General features: G+C 45.7%; 1 protein-coding gene across 1 annotated transcript in view; it reads right to left on the bottom strand.

Moving 5' to 3' along the window:
* Positions 1-675: 675 nt before the first annotated feature.
* Positions 676-23666, bottom strand: part of KCNK12 (potassium two pore domain channel subfamily K member 12) — a 44308-nt gene continuing 21317 nt past the window's right edge. Inside the window, exon 2 of the mRNA XM_033936089.1 lies at positions 676-1571. Coding sequence (XP_033791980.1) covers positions 676-1571 — 896 coding nt within the window. The remainder of the gene's footprint in view (positions 1572-23666) is intronic.

The raw sequence follows: 23666 nt of genomic DNA, 5'->3' as shown, positions 1-23666 counted from the left end.
CACATGCTATTTCCATTAGTGTGCACTAAGCTTTGGAAAGAGGAACCCACTAATTATCCCCCCCTTTTTACAAAACCATAGCACGGTTTTTAGCGCCGGTTGCAGTGGTAACAGCTCTGACGCTCATAGACGCTGATAGAATTCCTATGAGCGTCGGAGCTGTTATCGCCGCGGATGGCAGTAAAAACCACGCTACAGTTTTGTAAAAAGGGGGGGGATAAGAACTTTCTAATATATCAAGATCTCCCCCATTGTTAAAAAAAAATATTGCCACAGAATGGCCATATCTTTGACGCTTAATATGGGGTTAAATCATTCTTTTAGATAACTGCATTTTGCTGGATAAAGGGGCGAAATATGAGGAATACCATACCTGCTAAGGAAAATTCATGGCAAAATTTTATTTGCAAATTAAAGTACTGACAAAATTCTATTCTGGCTCACTGTAGCTCCGGTGAATAAGTTGCATGTTGTAAATAACAGCAATGTCGATCGTCAAACACGTCAAATAGATTTTCTCTTGTTTAGATAACCCTTGACTAAGTGAAGCAGCTCTTGCTTCTTACGCCGCAGTTGTCGTAAACCTGTCCATCCTAGCATTAGCCTTAGAACTTTTTATTTTGAAGTCAAAAGTTAGAAAGGTTTTATTTTATCCTAGAGAATTGGAATAAAGCTCTATCTAGAATCACTTGTCTCCGCTAACCTATTGTTCATGATTGCAAGAGCGCCCACCCCTCCAGAAAAGCCATTTTGTCTGGCGTTGATGCAGACGGTCCTAGGGTAACCGTTGGCCGTCTCCGACAGCTGCTTTTGTAGGATGGCGAGGGAGACTTTGTTCGATGCCGTCAGGTCTCTCATCGAGATCATCTCGCCAGAGAGCCTCCTCCCTTCGGTGTCGCTGTCGTAAGGCCTGTCCGTTTGGATTGAGAAGGGGTACCGGCGGAATCGGGACCCCGGGGTGATTGCGTTGCGCCGACCCAGGCGCGTGTTCGTTTTGTAGCACTTCGGACAACACCTGCATCTCAGTTTCCGCAACAGCCAGTTTAAAACTTGTTTAATGACAATCGATATGACGTTAAAAAGAGAGTAGATGCAACACACTCCCAGTAATATAAACATACAGTTTCCGAAGCGGTACAGTCCCTGATACTGGTACGCTGCGTTTTGGCTGCTTACCAAATCTCCAAAGCCAATGGTGCTGAAGGTGACAAAACAAAAATATAGAGAATCGATGTAGCTCCATCCTTCCATCGGGGTGTACAAGGCTGAAGCGCAACAAGATACTATAATGGAGAAAATACCCAGGATTAGCATCACATGATAAACCGAGGGCTTCCACCCCACCAGGCTGTCCACTTCGGAGAGAGCCGACCCCCTTCGAATGGTCGGAGGTAGGAGGCCATTTCTTCTCAATCGCCTCTCGTGACAAGCCTTCATGACGAAAGCCAAGAGAGAGATAATGCGCTCCAGGAAGAGGTTGAAAAACAGTATGGTGCCGGCGCATCCCAGCAAGCCGTAGAAGATGAGGAACAGTTTTCCAGCCACCGTTGCAGGCGTGGTCATTCCAAAACCTGCAGAAGCACAGAGAAAAATGAGGTTGCATTAAGCTCAGGCATAGTCATGGATATATCATCATTACACCGGACGCGGCAATCCCTCGTACGCTTGACCATTCTAAATTGAATCAAAGCAATTGTTACAACTGTATCACACTGGAAGACCTAATGCGCTACGCTGTTTTCCCGTGGACCTAGAACTGGAAAAAAAAAAAAAAAAAAGTCCTAGGGAACGAAGTCCTAAGATTTTAGCTCTGTTGCGTCTCAGTTTTTTAGTTCAAGATATATCTTGTTTTTTGCAGTATATTAATCAATAATGTATGCCTAGTTTGTGTTTACATTTATTGACTCCCCCGGTTTGCTAAGCCACAGTAGAGGCTTCTACCGTGGCCCAAAGCGCTAAATGCTCCTTCGCTGCTCGACGCTTACAGAATTCCTATGAGCAGCAGAGCATTTAGCACCCTGGGCCGAGGTAGAAACCTTTACCACAGCCAGTGGCACAGCGAGGGCGTTGGCATCCCTCCCTGCCCCTCTTCTCCACCCCCCCCTGCTGCGCGCATCCCCTCTCTTCCCCGTACTTCTTTCGTTTTCTCGCCGCGAGCAGCATCACGAACTTGCTGCCCGCATCTGTGCCGGCTCTCTCTCCGACGTTGCTTCCTAGCGCGCGGGACCCGGAAGGGATGTCGGAGAGAGCCGACACCGACACAGGCGGCATGTCGGTGATGCCGCTCACGCCGGGGAAATTAGAGGTATGAGGGGAGGGGAGGTGCGCAGGTATGCGGCAGAGTGTGTCCAGAAGGAGCAGGGGGGGCAGAGAGGAGCACAAGTGATGGCGCCTCCCACCAAGACGGTGCCCAGGGTGGACCACTGACTGCAGCGTACTAACCTCCTCTTTTACAAAGGTGAGCTATGCTTTTTGCATGCGCTAAACACTAACACATGCGTGTTATCCTAGGGGCGCGTTATCGTTTAGCACGTGCTAATCGCACGCTAAAACGCTTAGCACGCCTTTGCAAAAGAGGGCCTAAAAGAGGGCCTGAATTTGCTATATGGTCTCTCAACAGATGGGAGCAGAGTGGTGGACAATACCACAAATAAAATCAAGAAGTACAACACAAAACCTACTAGAAACGGGAGAGCAAGAAGGAGTGACAGGAGATATAATAGGGAAAAGCAAAAGAAAAACCAGCATGCGGCAACCACCTATCTCACCTGCCAGCTGCGCTCAGGGGTTTCCATCCATGCTGAAAGCCAAAGTATAGAAATGAGTTTTAAGATCAATTTTAAACTTTTGTAAGAATTCCCCACCCCCACCCCCCACCCCCACCAATGGAAGGGAGCTCCAAAGGAAAGGATCAAAATAAAAGAATGCTGAGCCCCTGGGGGATAAAACAGAGTACGGGGGTCTTAAGAACCTAAGAATAGTCTTACTGGGTCAGGCCAATGGTTCATCTAGCCCAGTAACCCGTCTTCACGGAGGCCAATCCAGGTCACAAGTACCCAAATAGTAGCAGTGTTCCATGCCACCGATCCAGGGCAAGCAGCGGCTTCTCCCATGTCTGCCTCAACAGCAGTGTGTGGACTTTTCCTCCAGGAACTTGTCCAAACCTTTTTTAAAACCAGCTACATTAACCGCTCTTACCACATCCTCTGGCAACACATTCCAGAGCTTAACTATTCTGGAAGTTTAGGAGGGGGGCGGGGTAGTGGAACTCCTACTAAAGAAAGGGGTTTTCGGAAACAGAAGGTAAAAGAAGAAATCTTTAGTTTAAAATTATTCGGGAACCAGATTATTTTCTAGCTGAGGTAAATTATCTGGGAGAGAAATCAAGCTTTCTAAGAGCCTATGGTCACTTCCCTCTTAGATCAGTGATGTAACAGTTTTCAAATTAATTTAAAAAATGTGCATGCCATCTACACCTAGGCAGTTATATTTCACCCACATGGCGGCTTACTGCCACAGCAGAATGCCAGATAACACTTTTCCTGCCTCCCTAACCTTTGTTCTGACCAGTCGCTTCCCTTTGCCTCCTCAATTCCCTCTCCGGATTGACTTTGTTCTGAATGTATGGTTCTGTCTTGTCCGATACCGTAGTTCTTGTCTCCTTTTGATCTGCCAGTTAACAAAGGTGGTAGAGCAAATCTTAATACAGCATGCCTAAACACAAACAAGAGGTTGAAGTGCTAGAGTCGCATGGGAACTTATGGTGGAAGAGAATGAGGCGCAGGAGTCATGGAGGGGGGGGGGGGGGATGAGGGCAGAAGAGGGTGAGATATGTGGGGCCGAGGGGAGAAGAGGTTGAAGTGCTAGAGTCGCAGGGGAACTTATGGTGGAAGAGAATGAGGTGCAGGAGTCATGGAGGGGTGGATGAGGGCAGAAGAGGGTGAGATATGTGGGGCCGAGGGGAGAAGAGGGAGAAGTGCTAGAGTCGCAGGGGAACTTATGGTGGAAGAGAATGAGGTGCAGGAGTCATGGGGGGGGGGGATGAGGGCAGAAGAGGGTGAGATATGTGGGGCCGAGGAGAGAAGAGGGAGAAGTGCTGCCTGGTGGGAGGGCAGTGGTTTATGGGCTAGACATAGAAACATAGAAACATAGAAAAAAGCAGCAGAAAAGGGCTATAGCCCACCAAGTCTGCCCATTCCAAGTATCCCCTCCCCTGAATTTACTCCCTTAAAGATCCCACGTGAGTATCCCATTTTCTCTTAAAATCCGTCACGCTGCTGGCCTTTATCACCTGGAGTGGGAGTCTGTTCCAATGATCCACCACTCTTTCGGTGAAGAAGTACTTCCTGGAGTCGCCATGAAACTTCCCTCCCCTGATAGACGCACCAAAGTCAGCAATCGTCGCTAAACCTGTTTTCACAGCTTTAGCGATGATCGCTTTTACCGACCCGATTCACCCAACGGCTCACCGCCTGTTTTTCCCCTCGATTGCCCATTTTCCGATCCGACCATGCAAATTGGCTAAAACCCCATGCAAAGTAGCCAAGCGACTGATGCACTAACATCACTTAGCTATGTTAAAAAAAACCCAAAAAAACCAACCCACAGGGGTTTTAGCTATCAGAAAAAACTGACAGGTACAGGTCTGCCTGTTTTTTACTTCAATGGCACAGATATTTTGCACGTGCTACACACGCAAAATATCTGTCTCATTTAAAAGAAAAGTCTCCAACCGCCGATGACGGTCCTCCCCGATGACCCCCAACGAATGCAACACCGGGACTGCCCCACCGAGAGAAAATTGGCAGGAGGGATGCCCACTCCCTTCTGCCAATGGAGGCCCCCCAAACCATCCCCTTCATCCCTCCCCCTTCATCCCCCCAAAAAGACAGGAGGGATGCCCACTCCCTCCTGCTACCAGATGCTCCCTCAACCCCTCCCCCTGCCCGATGGCAGAAAGGAGTGGTCATCCCTCTTGCCTTTTTTCTTGGGAGGAAGGGGGAGGGTAGGGAATGGTTCGGGGGGGGCCTCCGTTGGTAGGAGGGAGTGGGCAATTATCTCTCGGGGGGGATGGCATGACAGGAAGGAGTGGGCATCCCTCCTGCCAATTTTCTCTTGTGCGGGTGGGGTGGGGACGGCATGGCAAGAGTGAGTGCGCATCCTTCCTTCCATTTTTGCTGCTGCATGGGGTGGGGGGGGAGTTGGTTGGTTCCCGGTGCTGGGATGTTGGGGAGGGCTTTTTTCTTTCTTTTTTTAATTGGGTAGATATTGTGCATGTGTAACACATACACATCTGTCCATTAAAAAAAAGAAAAAAAAAGGCTTCCTGCCCCCAAAGAGCTGAGTGGCAGGAGGCTGTTTTCGGGGCTTCCCCTGCCTCTCAGATTCCCTTTACCAGCTCTGCGCATGTGTGAGAGTCACTCTCACACTGATCAATCGGACAAGAGAGACTCAAACCTCCGCGCAATACATATGCATGCAATCCTTTTGATACATCTATCATTCTTCCACAATTGGCCGGAGAACTGGCCAACAGCGATCCAGTCGGTAATAGCGATTATGTTTAGTGCATCCAGGCCTATTTTCAATGATGCCTTTCATATGCTCCATAGCTGGTACAATGGGTGTGGCTACTGTGACCCCCACACTTAAGGTTGGCCCTGTATGAGTACCGGTACCTTTTTTTCCTACAAAAAAAAGGCACTGGAAATTACCCTCCACATATGCAAATTGCACTGGTGAATTTGGCTGTGCTTTAGGAGGCTGGCCTCTCACTGAGCAAGATATTCTGTAATGCCGTAAGGTAAAATCAGAAAGGACTTCCAATCACACTGTTGCAAAGAAAATGCTCATTTTAATTTGAAGGTCATTTCATTTGTTGAAAACCCCAGCTCCGTAACAACAGATCTCTTGCTATGACACTTTCTAATCGTCTACTACAAATGCACCATACAGCTGTTTCTAGGGATACAAATCATCTCTGGGAAACAGGTCCCATGATTTAGTTCTCTGAATAAATATTTTCCCTCTCCAGCTAATGAAACATTCATTCTAAATATCTAATAAATTTATATAGTTGGTATGGTCACAAAACATTTAAAGTAAAACAAGATTCTCTGTTGTAAGAGAATCTTACAATACAAAACAAAAGCTTTAATGATCATGCTGTCGCTTGTAGAATCAATACATGAATGTTGTTACATCGAGGAAGGGTTGCTTTGTCAGAAAAACAATAGGAAGAGTGAATGGAAATTAACAGTTTGCTTCATTGTTTACTAAAATAGAATTATGTACCCTGCTATAAAATCACTCAGAAATATCACAGAATCAGATTTACAATAGGAAGGATATGTCCTTCAGCTTATAACTGAATGCAGTAAACCCAAAACCACTCTTTTCTTTCTGCTACGAGGGGCGTATGGTAATTTATCTACCTCATTAGGAAAGAAAAAGAGTTTTGAAAACATTTATTTTTCAATATAGTCCCCTGATAACTCCATACACTCCATCCACTTTTCTTGCAAAGACTTTAACCTCTTTGAAAAGAAATCTGTTTGACCTTCACAAGTTCTTTGATGTCTTCATCACTTCAAAACTGATGTCCATGGAGAGATTGCTTCAAAACTCGGAACAGGAAATAATCCGAGGGAGCCAGGTCAGAACTGTAGGGTGGATGGTTCAGCTGCTGAAACCCAGATTCTCAGATGGCAGTCTGTGATTGTCATGCCATGTGCACAGGCGCATTGTCATGAAGAAGCAGCAGCCTGCTGTGAGTTTTCCTCGTCTTTTCTCCTTGATTGACTCCCGCAAAGCAATTATTGTGTTGGCCTAACTCTCCCCGGCCTAACTCATGAACTCCAGAAGCAACCTCATCATCCCAGAAGACAGTTGCCATAACTTTGCCTGCAGATTTTTCTGTCTTGAACTTTTTTGGAGTGGGGGATGACTTGTGCTTCCACTATATTGACTCAATTTTGGACTCAGGGTCTCTGTGATAAACCCAAGTCTCATCTCCAGTCACTAAATGATGAAAAAACTTCACTTGGTCTTCACAGAGCATCTCTAAGTTCTCCTGACAGCACCAGAGCCTCTTGATCTTCTGACATGGCATCAGCATTCTTGGAACCCATCTTGCACTAACCTTGGACAAGCCCAACTTTTCATTGAATTATTTTCCAAACTGAACCTGACGAGATGCCCATTTCTTCAGCTATTCGGGAAACTTTAATTCATCTATCTGCCAAAATTAAATCATCGACTTTATTGCATATTTCTGTGGAAGTTGTTTCCACAGGCCGTCCAGTGTGAGAGTCATCTTCAATCGACTCTCTACCCCACTTAAACTGCTTGCTTCAAAATTATACTTTGTAGGATGATGGGGCAGACTCACCATACACTGCAGTCATGCGTTCAGTGATCTCTTTCGGCTTTTCCCCTTCTTTTTTTGAGAAATTTTATCAACGAACGGTGCTCCAAATCTAGCAGTTTCTTATTTGATTCGCACGAGGACTCTCCTGACATCCTGTCTCTTGGAATGTTAGACTCACACTGAGCCGCAATTGTGCATGAGTAACCTTGAGACATGTCACAACATGCAGAGACTTGTTTCAACACACTTGCTATTTTTTTTCATACTCAGGTAGATACATTATTGAATACCCCTCATAAAAGTGGCTATACAAATACTACCCTCACCTAAGTCAAAATGATCCAGAAGGTATTATCAATTAGATAACAGCATGTAGATTTATGGCACTGCCCTGGTATTTCTTTCTTTCTCAAACCTCATGATGACCAGCCAAGTAAGCTTAACTTCATGAAATGATGGGAACATTGACCATTTGGTCTGTTCATATGTCACAGTAGAAATGAAAATGATTGTACTAGAGACAAAAGCTTGGTTTAAGATGCTAGAAGTTTGCTTCAAGCAACTGTATTACTAAAAATAGGAGTTTCACTGGGTTCTGATGCACGAGTCTTACTGGGGAAGCTACTGCTTGCCCTGGAATTAGTAGCATAGAATGTGACTACTGTTTGGGTTTCTGCCAAGCGCATATGACCAGAACAACGACTGATCGATGTTCAGTCTCATTTATTGAAATAAATGAAATAGAGACGTATGCCGCTCTCAGTGTGAAAACAAAAGGCAGTTTATGTGGAGAATATTCCTTTTTGATTGCCAGCTGCCGCTCCTATCTATTTCATTTACATCCAGTGAATATTGGAGTACCGAATCAAGAATCGAAGATTATGTCTCTCCATGCATATTGTCTCCTTATACATTCAGACTCCTGAGGTAGGCCCGTTTGGGGCCGAAACACGATCGTGTCGAGTCACTCTATTTCAATAAATGAGACTGAATACCGATCAGTCACCTTCGCTGTTTACTTGTTGCTTTGTGAGCTTCCATTCTGGTCATAAGTGCTTGGCAGAAACCCAAATAGTAGCCCCATTCCATGCTACCAATTCCGATCAGTCACCTTCGCTGTTTACTTTCTGCTTTCGCGTCCTGTGAAGTGGTATCTCCTGCATTTTCTGAGCACACCAAGCAACACCGTGTTCCCACGAAGATGTAGATCAAAGAAAAACCAAGTGGGAAACCAGAGATGTTTCCAAACACAAACTTTTTTTTTTTTTTTTCAGTTCAAAAAAAAATTTTTTATTGGTTTTTGGAAAACATAAAAAAAAAAAACTGAAGTACAAAAAGAAGAGCTTCCAAGGAAGCACAGGTTATAAACCGGGTGATGACACTCCCTTCAAACACAAACTTTTATTAAAAGAAGAGATTCAGTTCTGTAAATGTGAAAAAGACTCAACGCAGCAGGCGTTTCGGTGCAGAAAACTGTACCTTCGTCAAGAGTCTGTGACCTTTTGAATAAAATACCAAAGAATGGTCTTCGTGACATTTGGAGCTTTGAGATAAAGCATCAGATTAATGCGTCTCAATGGCCAGTTTGGGCAGCTTTGGCACACTTAGATGCAACTAAAACAGGTCTAACTGCTAGCATCTAAGTTCTGTCTAGGATATCCTGGGAAAGCTTTGACCATCACTGCAGGATGTCCAGGTCTAAGCCTGCCCAAAGTCTACCCATAACTCACCTCCCAACATGCCCCTTTGAGCTCTGGATGCATAGCGGCCTAAAAGTGCTGCTGGACGTCCAGAAAATCAGTTTCGATTATCGGCACTTGGATGTCCCAGCTATTAGGACATCCAAGTCCTGATGTGGGCTGTTTTTTGGACATTTCAGAGTTTTGATTATGAGCCGTATAACATACAAAGTCTGACAATTAAGTTCACAAACTTGCATCCGTGTACTTACATTGGCAGCATTGTACATACAACTCGATAACGTTTCATAACCTTGGTATATCAGTGTCTCATAGCTGTATTTATGTCAACATGTGGTGGTGTCATGCTGAGTGGCATTCATTATTGTTGTTGTGTGTTTTTGTGTGCCATTGCAAGAATGTCGGAGCTTGAATTAGAGCAATGAAGAAACATTAAATTTTATGTTAAACTTGGCAAGAGTGAAATCAGGGACATGTTAGTCCAACTGGCATGAAGAAAACAGCAGTGTACAAATGGATTAAACATTTTTCTGAGGGACGAGAAAGTGACACTGATGAAGAAAGGTCAGGGCGACCAGGAACGAACAGAACTGATGAAAACATTGCAAAAATTTGTTGAATTGTGTATCAAAATTGTCAGCTGACTGTGAGAAGCATAGCAGACTATTGATAGAGAAACCAGAAAATCTTAACTGAAAATCTTGGCATCGGAAAGGTATGTTCAAAAATGGTCCCGAAGGAGTTCACCGGTGAACAAAAGCAATGGAGAGTCGAAGTTTGCTAAGACTTTTTGGAAAGGCAAGACGATGTTTTGGGCCGTGTTATCACTGGTGATGAAACATGGGTATACCAATATGACCCTGAAACACTACGTCAAAGTGCACAATGGAAGTCAGCCAATTGTCCAAGACCCAAAAATGTTCCATCAGTCCAAATCAAGAGTCAAAACGATGTTGCTAACCTTTTTTGATATCGGAGGGTTGTTCATTATGAATTTGTACCAACTGGACAAACAGTTAACCAAGTTTACTATTTGGAAGTGCTGAAAAGGCTAAGTGAAAAAGTTAGATGAAAATGACCTGAACTTTTCACCAACTCATGGCTCTTGCATCACGACAATGCACCAGCTTACACAGCACTTTCTCTGAGGGAGTTTTTAGCCAGAAAACAAATAACTGTATTGGAACACCATCCCTACTCACTTGATTTGGCCTCCAATTACTTTTTTTTCTTTACCCAAAGATAAAGGAAATAATTGAAAGGAAGACATTTTAATGACATTCAGGACATCAAGGGTAATACGATGACAGCTCTGATGGCCATTCTAGAAAAAGAGTTCCAAAATTGCTTTGAAGGGTGGACTGGGTGCTGGTGCATAGCTTCCCAAGGGGAGTACTTCAAAGGCGACCATAGTAATATTTATTTGCCACTTATAGCTTAGGTAGTTTACATTCAGGTACTCAAGCATTTTTTCCTATCTGTCCTGGTGAGCTCACAAGCCTGGGGCAATGGGGGATTAGATGACTTGCCCAGGGTCACAAGGAGCAGTGTGGGATTTGAACCCACAACCTCAGGATACTAAGGCTGTAGTTCTAACCACTGCACCTCACACTCCCCTATTCAGAGATAGGATATTTGGCACATTTTCTAGGATGAGTTCACAAACTTAATTGTCAGACCTTGTATATTCTACTGACAGAGAGCTTTAGAACAGGGGTGCCCAACTTCGGCCCTTGTCAGGCCAGGTTTTCCCAAATGAATATGCATGAGATCAATATGCATACAATGGAAGCAGTGCAGGCAAATAGATCTCATGCAAATTCACTGGGGAAATCCTGAAAACCCGACTGGATTCGGCCCTCGAGGGTCGGAGTTGTGCAGGCTTGCTTTAGAATATTGCAAAATATCTTTCACACACATTTTCAATAATTCCAAAGGAGCCAAATAATGAGTCATTGAGAAATCCAATAGGCTCAAATTCCTACTGTGAAACTGATTTTCCATAGCTTCCAATTGATTATGTGGCAAAGTGTCTTTGTAGATTTGTCCATCTTCCTCACATTCACATCAATCTCACCCAAACTTTTCTCAGCCTCAGAGAGAGCTTAGTGCAGCAACCGTTCCTTGCAGGGAAGATTCAATTTGCTTTACAATTGGCCACACATCGTGTAAAGTAACCTGCTTTCCCCGAAGTTCAATTTCTTCACAGACAATTGTAGTGACCATCTGTACTGGCTTAGGGCGAGCATCCTTTACTCTCATTGCCAGTTATCTTTCCCATCTGAAGTAGCAATAAAGGAGGAAAAGATTGATTATCTCCGGGGAAAATAGTTATCTCCTCCAATGATATATTTCCAGGTTTAAGAGGTGGCGTTCATTGGATGACAGAGAAGCAACTCTTGGGGACGTCTCAACTTCTGTTACTGAAACAGCAGATCTTAAATGAAAATCCATGGAACCTTTTATCACACTTGTAGTCGACGATGGTCTAGATATTAGCTTATTCTTCCTCTTTCTTCCCATGGTAAAAGTTGATAGCCCCTGCTCCCTGCGCTCCAAAGGGATGTGCCCCTTTGGACACACCCCTTTGGACTTCCAGCTGCTCATGCCGGAGAAGTTAAAAGGTACGGGGAAAGGGAAGGGGGGCATGCATGCAGAAAAGGGGGTAGGGAAGAGAGGGGGGTGCCATTGTCTCAGGCACTGCTCACTTTCTACACCACTGGTTAGGAAGGAGAGAGGCTATTGGGGAAAAAGGTGTAAATGAGGCTGGTGGGAGTAGGAGTGGGGGGGAGGAGAGAAGAAAGTGAGGGGACAATGAATGAGAAAGGCAAAATTTTAGTAGGAGGAGAGAGACTAATGGGATTGGGAGAAAGAGAGGCTGGTAAAGAGAACATGGTAAACGGGGAGATAGAGAAGAGCAAGGTTGCCAAACTGGGAAACCCCAGCCCCATTTCCAAGAGTTTCTTTATCTAGTTAAGTAGATTAAATCAGTAATTGTGGTATTATTTACCTGGTCGAGGAAATGAAGTTTGTTCAAGTAGCAGAATTTTTCCAAATAAATCAGTTTTAATATATATGTTAGCAAAGGTGACTGTAAAGACCTGCAAAAGCTGACAGCTGACTTTCCATGCCATGCAAGCAGAGCAGTCCATAAGAAAACTGCAGATTTCAGTGGGAATCTTTGGGTTGTCAGCAGAGTGGGCAGAAGAAAGGCTGTGGATGACCTTCAGTCTGCTCTGTGTGAAATAATGCATGGATGGACGCTAGGGGGCGATCTTCTCACCATGACCTGTAGGCCTGGATGGACGCTAGGGGGCGATCTTCTCACCATGACCTGTAAGGCCTGCAAAGGGAATGAGGGAAAAGGAATGACGGTCTGGATAAGACATTTAAGTCTGTGTTCTACTGCTCCAGTTCTCTCTGCGTTTATTTAACTTACACAATTGCCTCTATCTAGTCAAGCCTGAATTTCAACAGAAATCATATTTTCCTCTGAAGGGCGCTAATATCGAAACCTCTCTGAATGCTGCTTCATGCATTTAGCTGGGTGCAAAGCTGTAGTGTTCCATAGCTGTAAAAGTTAAACCACAATGCCTCTCTTTATTGTGTTCCTAGCAAATGATCTGCCAAATAATGCTGGAAATTTCACAAGAAAAGTACTTATATTTACAACTGCAAAAGGTACTGCTGATGGATAATACCATCGGTTTCAGCTTCAGTAAATTTTCATGTTGGAACACCTCATGCCTTGGTTACTTAAACCAATTGCACGGGCCAGGAAGCACAGTTTGCTTGTTAAGCTCTTCAGATCCTGGGTTAGATGTCACATCATTAGTAGGTTATACCTTTGTGCTCGGCTTGAGATGACATAATGAAACCGCTCAGTAATTTCTATGCAAATCTTCTAACAGTGTGTGTTGTGTCTGCGTCATCTGCAGCGGTGATGGTTGTTCCTTGCCAACTGCGTGTAAGAAAGCTTCTGTATTTCCCTGGAGCACTAATTTGTACTCGCTTCATAGTAACTGACAGTAGATAGAAACATAGAAACATAGAAGATGACGGCAGAAAAGGGCTACAGCCCATCAAGTCTGCCCACTCTGCTTACCCACCCCCTGTCTATGCCCTAATGACCCAATTTCCTTATCTTGACCCTCGTAGGGATCCCACATGGGTATCCCATTTATTCTTAAAGTCTGGTACGTTGTCTGCCTCGATCACCTGCACTGGAAGCTTGTTCCAATGATCAACCACTCTCTCTGTGAAGAAATACTTTCTGGTGTCGCCATGAAATTTTCCGCCCCTGAGTTTGAGCGGGTGCCCTCTTATGGCTGAGGGTCCTTTGAGAAAGAAAATATCATCTTTCACTTCGACACGTCGATAATAACCAGCATTCAGTCTGCTCAGTAAAAAAGGTCAGGGTTGAAAGTGCTCCTATGCATGGGTTACCCCAGCCAAGTGGCGTAGGAAGGGGGGGTGCGGTCCACCTCAGGCAGCTTCTTGGTGGGGAGGCCGGCACCTGTTCTCCTCTCCACTGCCCACTCCTTCCCCTGCCATGCATGCGCCTTCACTTCCCCCCTCCCAGTCAGTTCTCATGGGACTCGCGTGAACTGACTGCAGCCATTCAGAAAGCAGCGCGGGGCCAGTCGGGGGCACAGAAAGTTTGTGCCTGACCTCCACGCTCCTGGCTTGGAAATAGATGAGACAGCCATCTAGGGAGGGAGGGATTTAAAAGGGTATGGGGAAGGGGGGTGTGTGATTAGAAAAGGTACTGGGGGGTATGTGGGGCATCCAGACAGCTCTTCAAAATCCGGCACTTTGCCTAGGTTTTGAAAAGCTGGTACAATCTGGGCTGAGTCTGGCGTGCATCTGCCCATGCGCAGATGCATTCCAGACCCGGCCCGAAGAGACGAAGTTTGCCTGGGCTTGGGAGGCAGAATGGAGCGGAGCGGGGCAAACTTAGGAGCAGAATGAGGCGGGTCCACGTGTCCTCCTCTACCAGATGCCAAATCTAGTAACCCTACACAAGGAGCAGCACTAGGCCTCGATCCCACAACCTCTACGGGGAAGAGGCAGCAGCTCTACCACTAGGCCACTCCTCAAATCTGTCTTCAAGACTGCTTGAAAAAACCACCTTTTCAAACAGGCTTTCCTTAACCTTCTTCCCTCTCATTTTTCCCTTCCTCTTGGCAGCTTTTAATTTTTGTACACCACATAGAAACATTTAGGGCCCCTTTTACAAAGCCACAGTAGTAAGTCCCGGTGTGACAAATATGACACAGGCCTTAGGAATTGAATGAGCTACATCGCATTTGCCAAGTGGAAATCACTACCGCAGCTTTGTATAAGGGACTCTTTATTTTAAGATCATTGTAATCATCCATCAGATACTGTACCATATTGCTCCAAGGGTACTGCAAGAATTGTTTGAAATTTACCAATCTAGAAGAAATCTAAGGTCTGAAAACACTATGAAATTGAGTTTAGAGGGGAGGATGCCTATTATTCATGTTAGAATTGGAGCAGTGGCGTACCGAGGGGGGGGGAGGTCCGCCCCGGATGCAGCCTTAGGGGGGGTGTACAGCCGGCCCGGTCCCTATCGCGCTCCCTCCCTCCTTAGTTAAGGTGACCAGCGAGATGACCGAGCAGCAAACCTCCCTCCAGTAGAGTTGGCAGCCGCAGCGCTAAACAGGCTGCTTCGCGGCTTTCTCCTGCCAGTGAAGCATCACTGATGACATCATCAGTGACGCTTCACCGGCAGGAGAAAGCCGCGAAGCAGCCTGTTTAGCGCTGTGGTTGCCAACGCTACTGGAGGGAGGTTTGCTGCTCTCGCTGGGAGGGTTGGAAGGGTTCACTTGGGGGGGGGGAGATAGGAGGGTCAGCGGGGGTTCGGCTGGGAGGGGGGAGAAGCGGTCTGCCTCGGTGTTCCAAGGCCTGGCACCATTACCTTCTACGGGCAGCAGCAGCATTTACAATTCACTGCTGTTGCCGGCTTCAGGCCTTCCTCTCTGGCGGGTCCTGCCTACTTCCTGTTTTCATGAAGACAGGACCCAACAGAGAGGAAGGCCTGAAGCCGGCAACAGCAGTGAATTGTGAATTCTGCTACTGCCCGATGAAGTTCAGGACACCAGGCCTTGGGTGACAGAAGGAGGAAAGGGAGCAGAGGGGGAGAGAATTGGGGAGAGTGTTGCTATACCCAACTGGAGGGAATGAAACGAGATGCCAGGGCATGGAGGGAAGAAGAAACGCCAGGGCATGGAGGGAAGGAGGAAGGTATGCCATACCAAGGGAAAAGGAAGGGGGAAAGGAAGGAGGAGATGTCAGAGCATGGAGGGGGAGGGAGAGATGGAAGAAAAGGAAATGAGAGAGATGCCGGGAATCAGGGAAGGGATGATGCCAGACTGTGAGGTGGGAAGGAAAGAAAGGAGAAGAGAGAGATGCCAGAGCATAGGGGAGGGGGTGGTGACAGAGAGAGAAATATGGAGAGGTGACAGAGTTGAAATCAATCATGTTCAAAGGAGAGAAGAGGCACGGGATAGATAGTTTATGGAAGGAGCATAGAAAGAGGGAAGATGCTATATGGAAGAGAGAGAGAGAGAGGGTGCACACTGGATAGAAAGAGCACAGAGGGCAGTGAATGGAAGGGGCGAGATAGAGGGTGAACAGTAGATGAAAGGGGTAGAGAGAGGGAAACAGACACTGAATGGAAGCGTGGGGGAGAGGAGGGACAGCTGCTGAATGGAAGTGTGAGGGAAAGGGGGAGCAGATGCTGGAAGGAAGTGGGGAGGAGAAAGAAAAAAAAGGGCACATGTAGGATTGAGGGAAGAGGATAGATTTTTTCTATTCTCCTTTAAATTAAGTCTTTTTATTAAAAAAAAACAAAAAAAAACCAATTACTTTTAGACCAAGTTTCACCATAAATCTTTTAATACCCCTCCTGATGTTGTTCTTCCCTAAATGTTTTTCTTTTTTGGTGTTTTTAATTTTAAAGAAATGTAGTTGATCCTTGTATTCCTTATGTATCTTTAAATAATTGTGGATAAGATTGTATGTTTATTGTTTTAAATGGTTTTTATTTGTCCTCCCAAATTATTATTGTTATACGCATTGAAATTACTTGATATTGCGTTCAAATCAAAATAAACTTGAAACTTGAAACAGGAGGAAGGGAGTGGAGAGAGAGATGCCAGAGCAGGGGGAAAGGAGAAGAGACAGATACCAGACCAGTGGGGGTGAAAGGAGAGATGGAAGGGGGAGGCATACAGTTTCTGGAAGGGGCATAGAAGGAGAGAAGATGCCATATAGGGGCAGAGAGATGGCAGACAGTGGATGGAAGGAAGAGAGTAACAAGAAGATGAGGAAAGCAGAAACTAGAGAAGACAAAGGTAGAACAAAAATTTTCTATTTATTTATTGCTTTAGAAGACATGTGTCACTGTTTCTGTGGTGTTGCATTGTATGCAGAGTCCAGCTGCTTGCTAGTTCAATTTAACCTTTGTCAATGTATTTCTATTTTATCTCCCCTTTTACAAAACTGTGGAGCGTTTTTCAGCGCCAGCCGCGGTGGTAGCAGCTCTGATGCTCAGAATTCTATGAGCGTCAGAGCTGTTACCACCGTGGCTAAAATCCACACTACAGTTTTGTAAAAGGGGGAGGGGTTAGTTTGTGATGAAATATTCCATACTAGGTGAAGGTATTTTCTGTGTTCTGTGTGTTCGAAAGACAGAGTTTTCTGTTAGGATTGACGGTGTAGGATTGATCTGTACTAGTCTGGCTTGTTTAGTTTTACAATGGGTGTATTGATGTTGTACTGCTCACTGCATATGTAAGATGCTGCCTTTTCCTAGGTATTCATGTGTGACGTGTGATTTGTTACTAAAAATCATGTTTTTCGTACAGATGGGGGGAGGTGCCAAAAAATGATGGGCCCCGGGTGTCACATGCTAGGTACACCACTGAATTGGAGCATTAATGATGTCAGTGGTGGGTGTTAAACTTTGGAATACTCTGCCAGGCATATTGTGATTTTGTGTTGGAAAGATCAATTGTAAGAAAATGTTGGAAACGCAGCTCTTAGTTAATGCTTTCCTATGAAAATGATGCTACTTCTGTTCTTCCTGTAAAATACAGTGACAATGAATACCTGGGTTTTAACTTTTTACAGTTATTGCTGAATGTCTAATTGATAAGATGTCTGTCCATTGTCTGTTCTTATCCATGCGATTAAAGGGCGGTTAGTATATCATGTGTTTAATCAATATGTTAACCCAGACATGGGCAACTCCGGTCCTCGAGGGCCGGAATCCAATCGGGTTTTCAGGGTTTCCCCAGTGAATATGCATGAGATCTATTTGCATGCACTGCTTTCAATGCATATTCATCGGGGAAATCCTGAAAACCCGATTGGATTCCGGCCCTCAAGGACTGGAGTTGGCCATGTCTGTGTTAACCGCATAGTTTTATGCAGTATATAAATTTTTAAATAAATTATAGTTGTACTTTGTGGTTTGACTAGTCAAGCCAATAAATGATGATGATACAGGCTTTAGATTTGTTCTCTTTTTCTATACGCAATGTTCCACCAAAGGTGCCTCCAAATGTCCTCTTTTATACAGCTCTGATGTGCTGCCAATCATGTGCACAATTTTCTTTTAGTTTTCCCCAAAGTGCACTAAATCACATGGACGGATGATAACTTTAATAATATTTGAAGTATTAGAGTCAGAAAAATCCTGCAATTTTCTTTCCATCATGGTACCAGGTAGTATAACACAATCTGTTACAACCATCTGTTTGCAGAATATGCAATTTCTACACTTTGGAGCTTATTTTTGAAGCATATGGAAGTCTTGAAATGCCCAAATGGATGTTCATATGCTTGAAACGTCCAAATCCCACAGAAAAGGAATGCCCAACACTACAGTACATCCAAGGAGGGCATATTGTGGGCATATTTTTAGTGGAACTAGGGAGCAGTGCCAGATTTACTTCCTGTATAAGCTAAACATAGGCCTCACAATCTGCAGGGGCCTCACAAAAGTTCAGAACATGGGGGGGATTCTGAAAATTTCATGTGGCTTTTTATCAAATTTATTTAAATATTCGAGAGGTGGAATTATTTTCATACTTTTAAAATATTTTTATACTAAACAGGCTGCTGTTCCTCCATTGACCAACTAACAGTGCTGCCTTCTCTGGAGACAAGAAAGAAAGGAACGGGGAGGGGGCAGAGAGAAATAAATAAATAAATAAAGGGGGCAGGGAGAGAGAAAGAAAGAAAGAAAGAAGGGGGCAGAGAGAGCAAAAAGAAAGAAAGAAAGGGGAGGGGGCAGGGAGAGAGGAAGAAAAAGTTGGGGGAGGGAATGGAGTGTGTCAGGTGGCAGGGGGCAGGCAGGAAGAGAGGAAGGAAAAGTTGGACTCATGGAGGGACAGAGAGAGATATTGGTTGGGAAATGGAATGAGGTCTGGAGGAGAGGAAGCATGCAGGAGGCAGAAAGAAGGGAAGAAATATTGGATGCACAGTCAGAAGGAAGTACAACCAGAGACTTATGAAATCACCAGACAACAAAGGTAGGAAAAATGATTTTATTTTCAAATTAGTGATCAAAATGTGCCCATTTTGAGAATTTATATCTGCTGTTTATATTTTGCACTATGGCCCCCTTTTACTAAACCACGATAGCAGTTTTTAGCGCAGGGAGCCCATGAGTGTCGGGAGCAGCGCGGGGTATTCAGCGCAACTCCCTGTGCTAAAAACCGCTATTGCGGTTTAGTAAAAGGGAAGGGGGTATATTTGCCTATTTTTGTATAGTTGTTACTGAGGTGACATTGCATATTTTAAAGTCATCTGCCTCGACCTCTTTGAAAAAAAACCCCTGAATATAAATGATAATTAACATTTTCTCTGCGTACAGTGCGCTTTGTGTTTTTTTTTAAATTTTATTGTTGGTAAATCATTTTGACCTGGTCATTTTAAAAGTAGCTCGCAAGCCAAAAAATGTTGGCACCCCCGCTCTAGGATATACATAGGACTCCTTTTACTAATGTGCATTAGCGTTTTTAGCGCATGCAGGAAATTACCATGCGTTACACTGCGTGCTACGTTTTTAGAACTAACGCCAGCTCAATGCTGGCGTTAAGGTCTTGCGCGTGGCAATGTAGCGCACGCTATTTCGCGTGTTAAAGCCCTAACGCGGCTTAGTAAAAGGAGCCCATATTCAGGGCTTCCAGTCTCTCCTCATATATCTTCTGGCACAAACCTCCTACCATTTTCGTCGCCTTCTTCTGGACCACTTCAAGTCTTTTTATGTCCTTTGCCAGATACGGTCTTCAAAACTGAACACAATACTCCAAGTGGGGCCTCACCATTACGTATGTTTTAACCTGTAACCCGTTCTGAGTTCTTTGTGGAAAACGGGATAGAAAACGAATTAACTAAATATCAAGATTTTTTAAAAACCCATAAACGTAAAAACATACTAGTCTTTTTTATTTTTGTTCGATCAGGATATTCTACTTGTACGTTTAGCTCTATCGTAGGCTCTTCTTTTTTTTATTTTTTTGTAAATCTATCGAACATACACCTGCTTGAGATTCTAACTCATCCTGTGTGATGCAGTCTTTCAAGTTTTGGAAACTGGATACTAGATATATTAACCCCCAGTGGCGTACCTAGGGGGGGGGGCGGGCCGCCCCGGGTACCAGCCCTAAGGGGGTGTTCCCGGCCTTGCCGTTCAGTCCCCCGCCACCCCCGAAGGACCGCTCGCCCCACTGACCTTCCTGCACCACCTGTGAAGCAGCCCGCAGCAGGATCGCGAAGTCAGCGTCAGCATCCCTGCGCTGCTTCCTGCGCCGCGATCCCGCCCCTCCTCTGACGTCAGAGGAGGGGCGGGACCGTGGCGCAGGAGGCAGCGCAGGGATCGCTGACGCTGACTTCGCGATCCTGCTGCGGCTGCTTCATAGGTGGTGTGGGGAGGCCAGGGGGGCGAGCGGTCCTTCGGGGTGGGTCGGGGCATCAGGCCTTCAGGGTGGGGCGGGCGGGCAGGCAAGCAGGCTTTCAAGGGGGAGGGGGTGACAGGCAGGCAGGCAGGCCTTCAAGGGGGGACAGGCCTTCGGGGGGGGGGTGCAGGCCTTCAAGGGGGGCAGGCAGGCCTTCAGGGGGGTGCAGGCCTTCGGGGGGGGTGTAGGCCTTTGGGGGGTGCAGACCTTCAAGGGGGTGCAGGCCTTCAAGGGGGGGAACAGGCCTTCAAGGGGGGAAAGGCAGGCAGGCCTTTAAGGGGGGGGGACAGGCCTACAAGGGGGGGGACAGGCCTACAAGGGGGGGGACAGGCCTTCAAGGGGGGGTGCAGGCCTTCAAGGGGGGTGCAGGCCTTCAAGGGGGAGACAGGCCTTCAAGGTGGGGAAAGGCAGGCAGGCAGGCCTTAAAGGGGGGACAGGCCTACAAGGGGGGGACAGGCCTACAAGGGGGTGGGACAGGCCTTCAAGGGGGGGGACAGGCCTTCGGGGGGGTGCAGACCTTCAAGGGAGTGCAGGCCTTCGGGGGGGGGGGTGCAGTCCTTCAAGGGGGTGCAGGCCTTCAAGGGGGGGAAAGGCAGGCAGGCAGGCCTTCAAGGGGGGGACAGGCCTACAAGGGGGGAGAAGCTACAAGGGGGTGGTACAAGCCTTCAAGTGGGGGACAGGCCTTCGGGGGGGGGTGCAGACCTTCAAGGGAGTGCAGGCCTTCGAGGGGGGTGGTGCAGGCCTTCAAGGGGGTGCAGGCCTTCAAGGGGGGACAGGCCTTCAAGGGGGGAAAGGCAGGCAGGCAGGCCTTCAAGGGGGGACAGGCCTACAAGGGGGGGGGAGAAGCTACAAGGGGGTGGGACAGGCCTTCAAGTGGGGGACAGGCCTTCGGGGGGGTGCAGGCCTTCGGGGGGTGCAGACCTTCAAGGGGGGGACAGGCAGGCAGGCCTTCAAGGGGGGGACAGGCCTACAAGGGGAAGGGACAGGCCTTCAAGGGGGGTGCAGGCCTTCAAGGTGGGACAGGCAGACCTTTAAGGGGGGACAGGCCTTTGGGGGGGGACCATGATTTAGAAGTACACGGAGGGAAGGGGGTGTTCAAAGAGACATGCATATGCCAAACTTTGGGGGGGGGGAAGAAATAATGGGTCTGAAAATAGAGGAGAGGGAGAGAGATGATGGACCATGGGATTTAGGGAGGGAAGGAACAGAAAGGGAGAGAAATTGGACACAAGGGATGGTGTGGAGGAGGGATAGAGATACTGGATAGGAGGGTAATTAGGAAAAGAAACGGAGAGATGGTGGACTCTGGGATGGTGGGGAAGGAGGGAGAGATGCCGGATGAAAGGGTATTTAAGAAAAGGTGGATCTGTGGAGGGAGATGAAAAAAAGGAAAGATACCAGACTTCCTGGGAAGGGAAGGGAAATGGAAAGGGAGGACAGAGTTGGCAGATGGATGGTTAGCATGCAGAAAGAAGGAGACCCTGGCAAGCAAGTTATCAGAAGAAAACCAGAGCCTTGGACCAACAAGATTTGAAATATAACCAGACAACAAAAGGTAGAAAAATTAATTTTATTTTCTGTTTTGTGATTATAACATGTCAGATTTGAAATGTGTATCCTGCCAGAGCTGGTGTTGGACTGCAAACGTGAGCTAGGATTTAACAGAAAGAGGAAAAGTCCTTTTTGTTTCTTTATTTTATTTACACCACAGCGCCAGTGTGGTTAGGAGAAGCCAAAGGGGGTGAAAAAGCTATAAAACCCACCAGGAGTTTTGAAAAAAATCACCCAACTGGGCAGGAAAATCGAATTGAAAAACCAATTCAATAGGGCTGAATCGAATCAAAATTTTTTTTTCCTGTATCTGGCAGCATTAGTTTGCGCTACTGTCTTAGACTTTAGGACCTGGGATTGGGGAGAGATGGCATCCTCAGTACTTTATAATGCAAGTGAAACGAGGATTTGGTCAGACTTTTGAAGGGTCTGCAGAAAAAAAATATTGTATAGGCCGGGGACATGAGACAGCAGGAAATGGGAACTTTTCTTCCTTCTATTTTTGTGAATGGAAAGGCTGAGGATGTCAGAGAGGTCAGTTAAAATATGTGCTTTATAAGAAAATATAATAATGTGTTTTATAAAGTTTATAGCATAGCTGGCCTACCCAGTGAGGTGTTCCTAGTGATAATGGTGGCAGCGTGTCAATGTGTTGAGAGGAAGAGGTGGTCTGGGAAATTCTGCTGAGCAAACTCCGGGCCCATTTCCACCCCCCAGTTAGTCCACTCCACTCAACTGATTCACACACTGAGTGGGTCTTTGGGTGTTGTTTTGGGATCTCTTCCAGTGGTTTATCTCCTTCTGGTCCAAGGAAGGAAACTTTGTTATCCTTAGCATTGACCTACAGAATATGTTTGTAACAGCGCTGCTTGTGTGGCATTAGGCTATGTAGTGATCGAAAGAAAAAAACAGACCTTTGCACATTTTTGCACTATATGGTGGGTGTATGAGGAGATTCACATTTCCTGCACAGCTAAGTCCATGTGAAGTTACCTTGTGCTGTATTTGACATCTAGCAAGGTCTCTGTTTGAAAGGAAAGATCTAAACTTAAAAATGAAGTGGCCAGAAGTTATGGTAAAAGCAGATAGTGTAGCTGGTTTTAAGAAAGATTTGGACAAATTCCTGGAGGAAAAGTCCATAATCTGTTATTAAGACATGGGGGAAGTGTCTGCTTGCCCTGGATCGGTAGCATGGAATGTTGCTACTCTTTGGGTTTTGACCAGGTATTAGTGTCCTGGATTGGCTACTATGAGAATGGGCTACTGGGCATGATGGACCATTGGTCTGACCCAGTTAGGCTATTCTTATGTTATGTTCTCATCTGTAGGGGCCTTTGTTTTCACTTCTTATTTTAATGTATTTTTTTTCTGGGAACTTATCAGTGTTTTTTATAATGGGAACAAAAATGGAAGAGAATTAATGTGTGTGGAATGGGGGGTAACTAATTTCTTCAGCTAAATAATTCAATCCACTTCAAACAGACATAGGAGAACTTGTGCACCATTCACACACCCTCCAACCAAAAACGTCAAAAGAAAAAAACTGTTCGACAACCTCCTAGCCATTCGAGCTGCAACACTCGACCCCCAACTCTACAACCAATTGATATCAACCACAGACTGCAAAACCTTCAAAAAGAAATAAAAACCCTTCTATTCAAAAAACACATAAAACCGAACTAACACAATCAGAACTGTCCCAAGCATCACCTGCAACTACTCCATATGTACTTCTAATGTCATGACAATTTAGACATAATTTATGTTATGTTATGTTTGGAATAATGGTTACATATATGAGGTTCAATAAAAGAAAATTTTCACTGCCTGTTTCTATTCTGCCCATTTATTCCATTTCATGGTTATTGCAAAAAAAAAAATTTTTTTACATGGGGGGGGGGGTGTCAAAAAATGATGGGCCCCGGGTGCCACATACCCTAGGTACGCCACTGTTAACCCCCCCTTTTTTTTTTTACAAAACCATAGCGCGGTTTATAGCACCGCCCATGACGGTAACGGTTCCAACACTCATAGAATTCCTATGAGCGTCGG

This window comes from Geotrypetes seraphini, chromosome 3 (genome assembly GCF_902459505.1).
Source record: "Geotrypetes seraphini chromosome 3, aGeoSer1.1, whole genome shotgun sequence".
Taxonomy (NCBI): Eukaryota; Metazoa; Chordata; class Amphibia; order Gymnophiona; family Dermophiidae; genus Geotrypetes; species Geotrypetes seraphini.
This window is presented reverse-complemented; position numbering and strand designations above follow the sequence as displayed.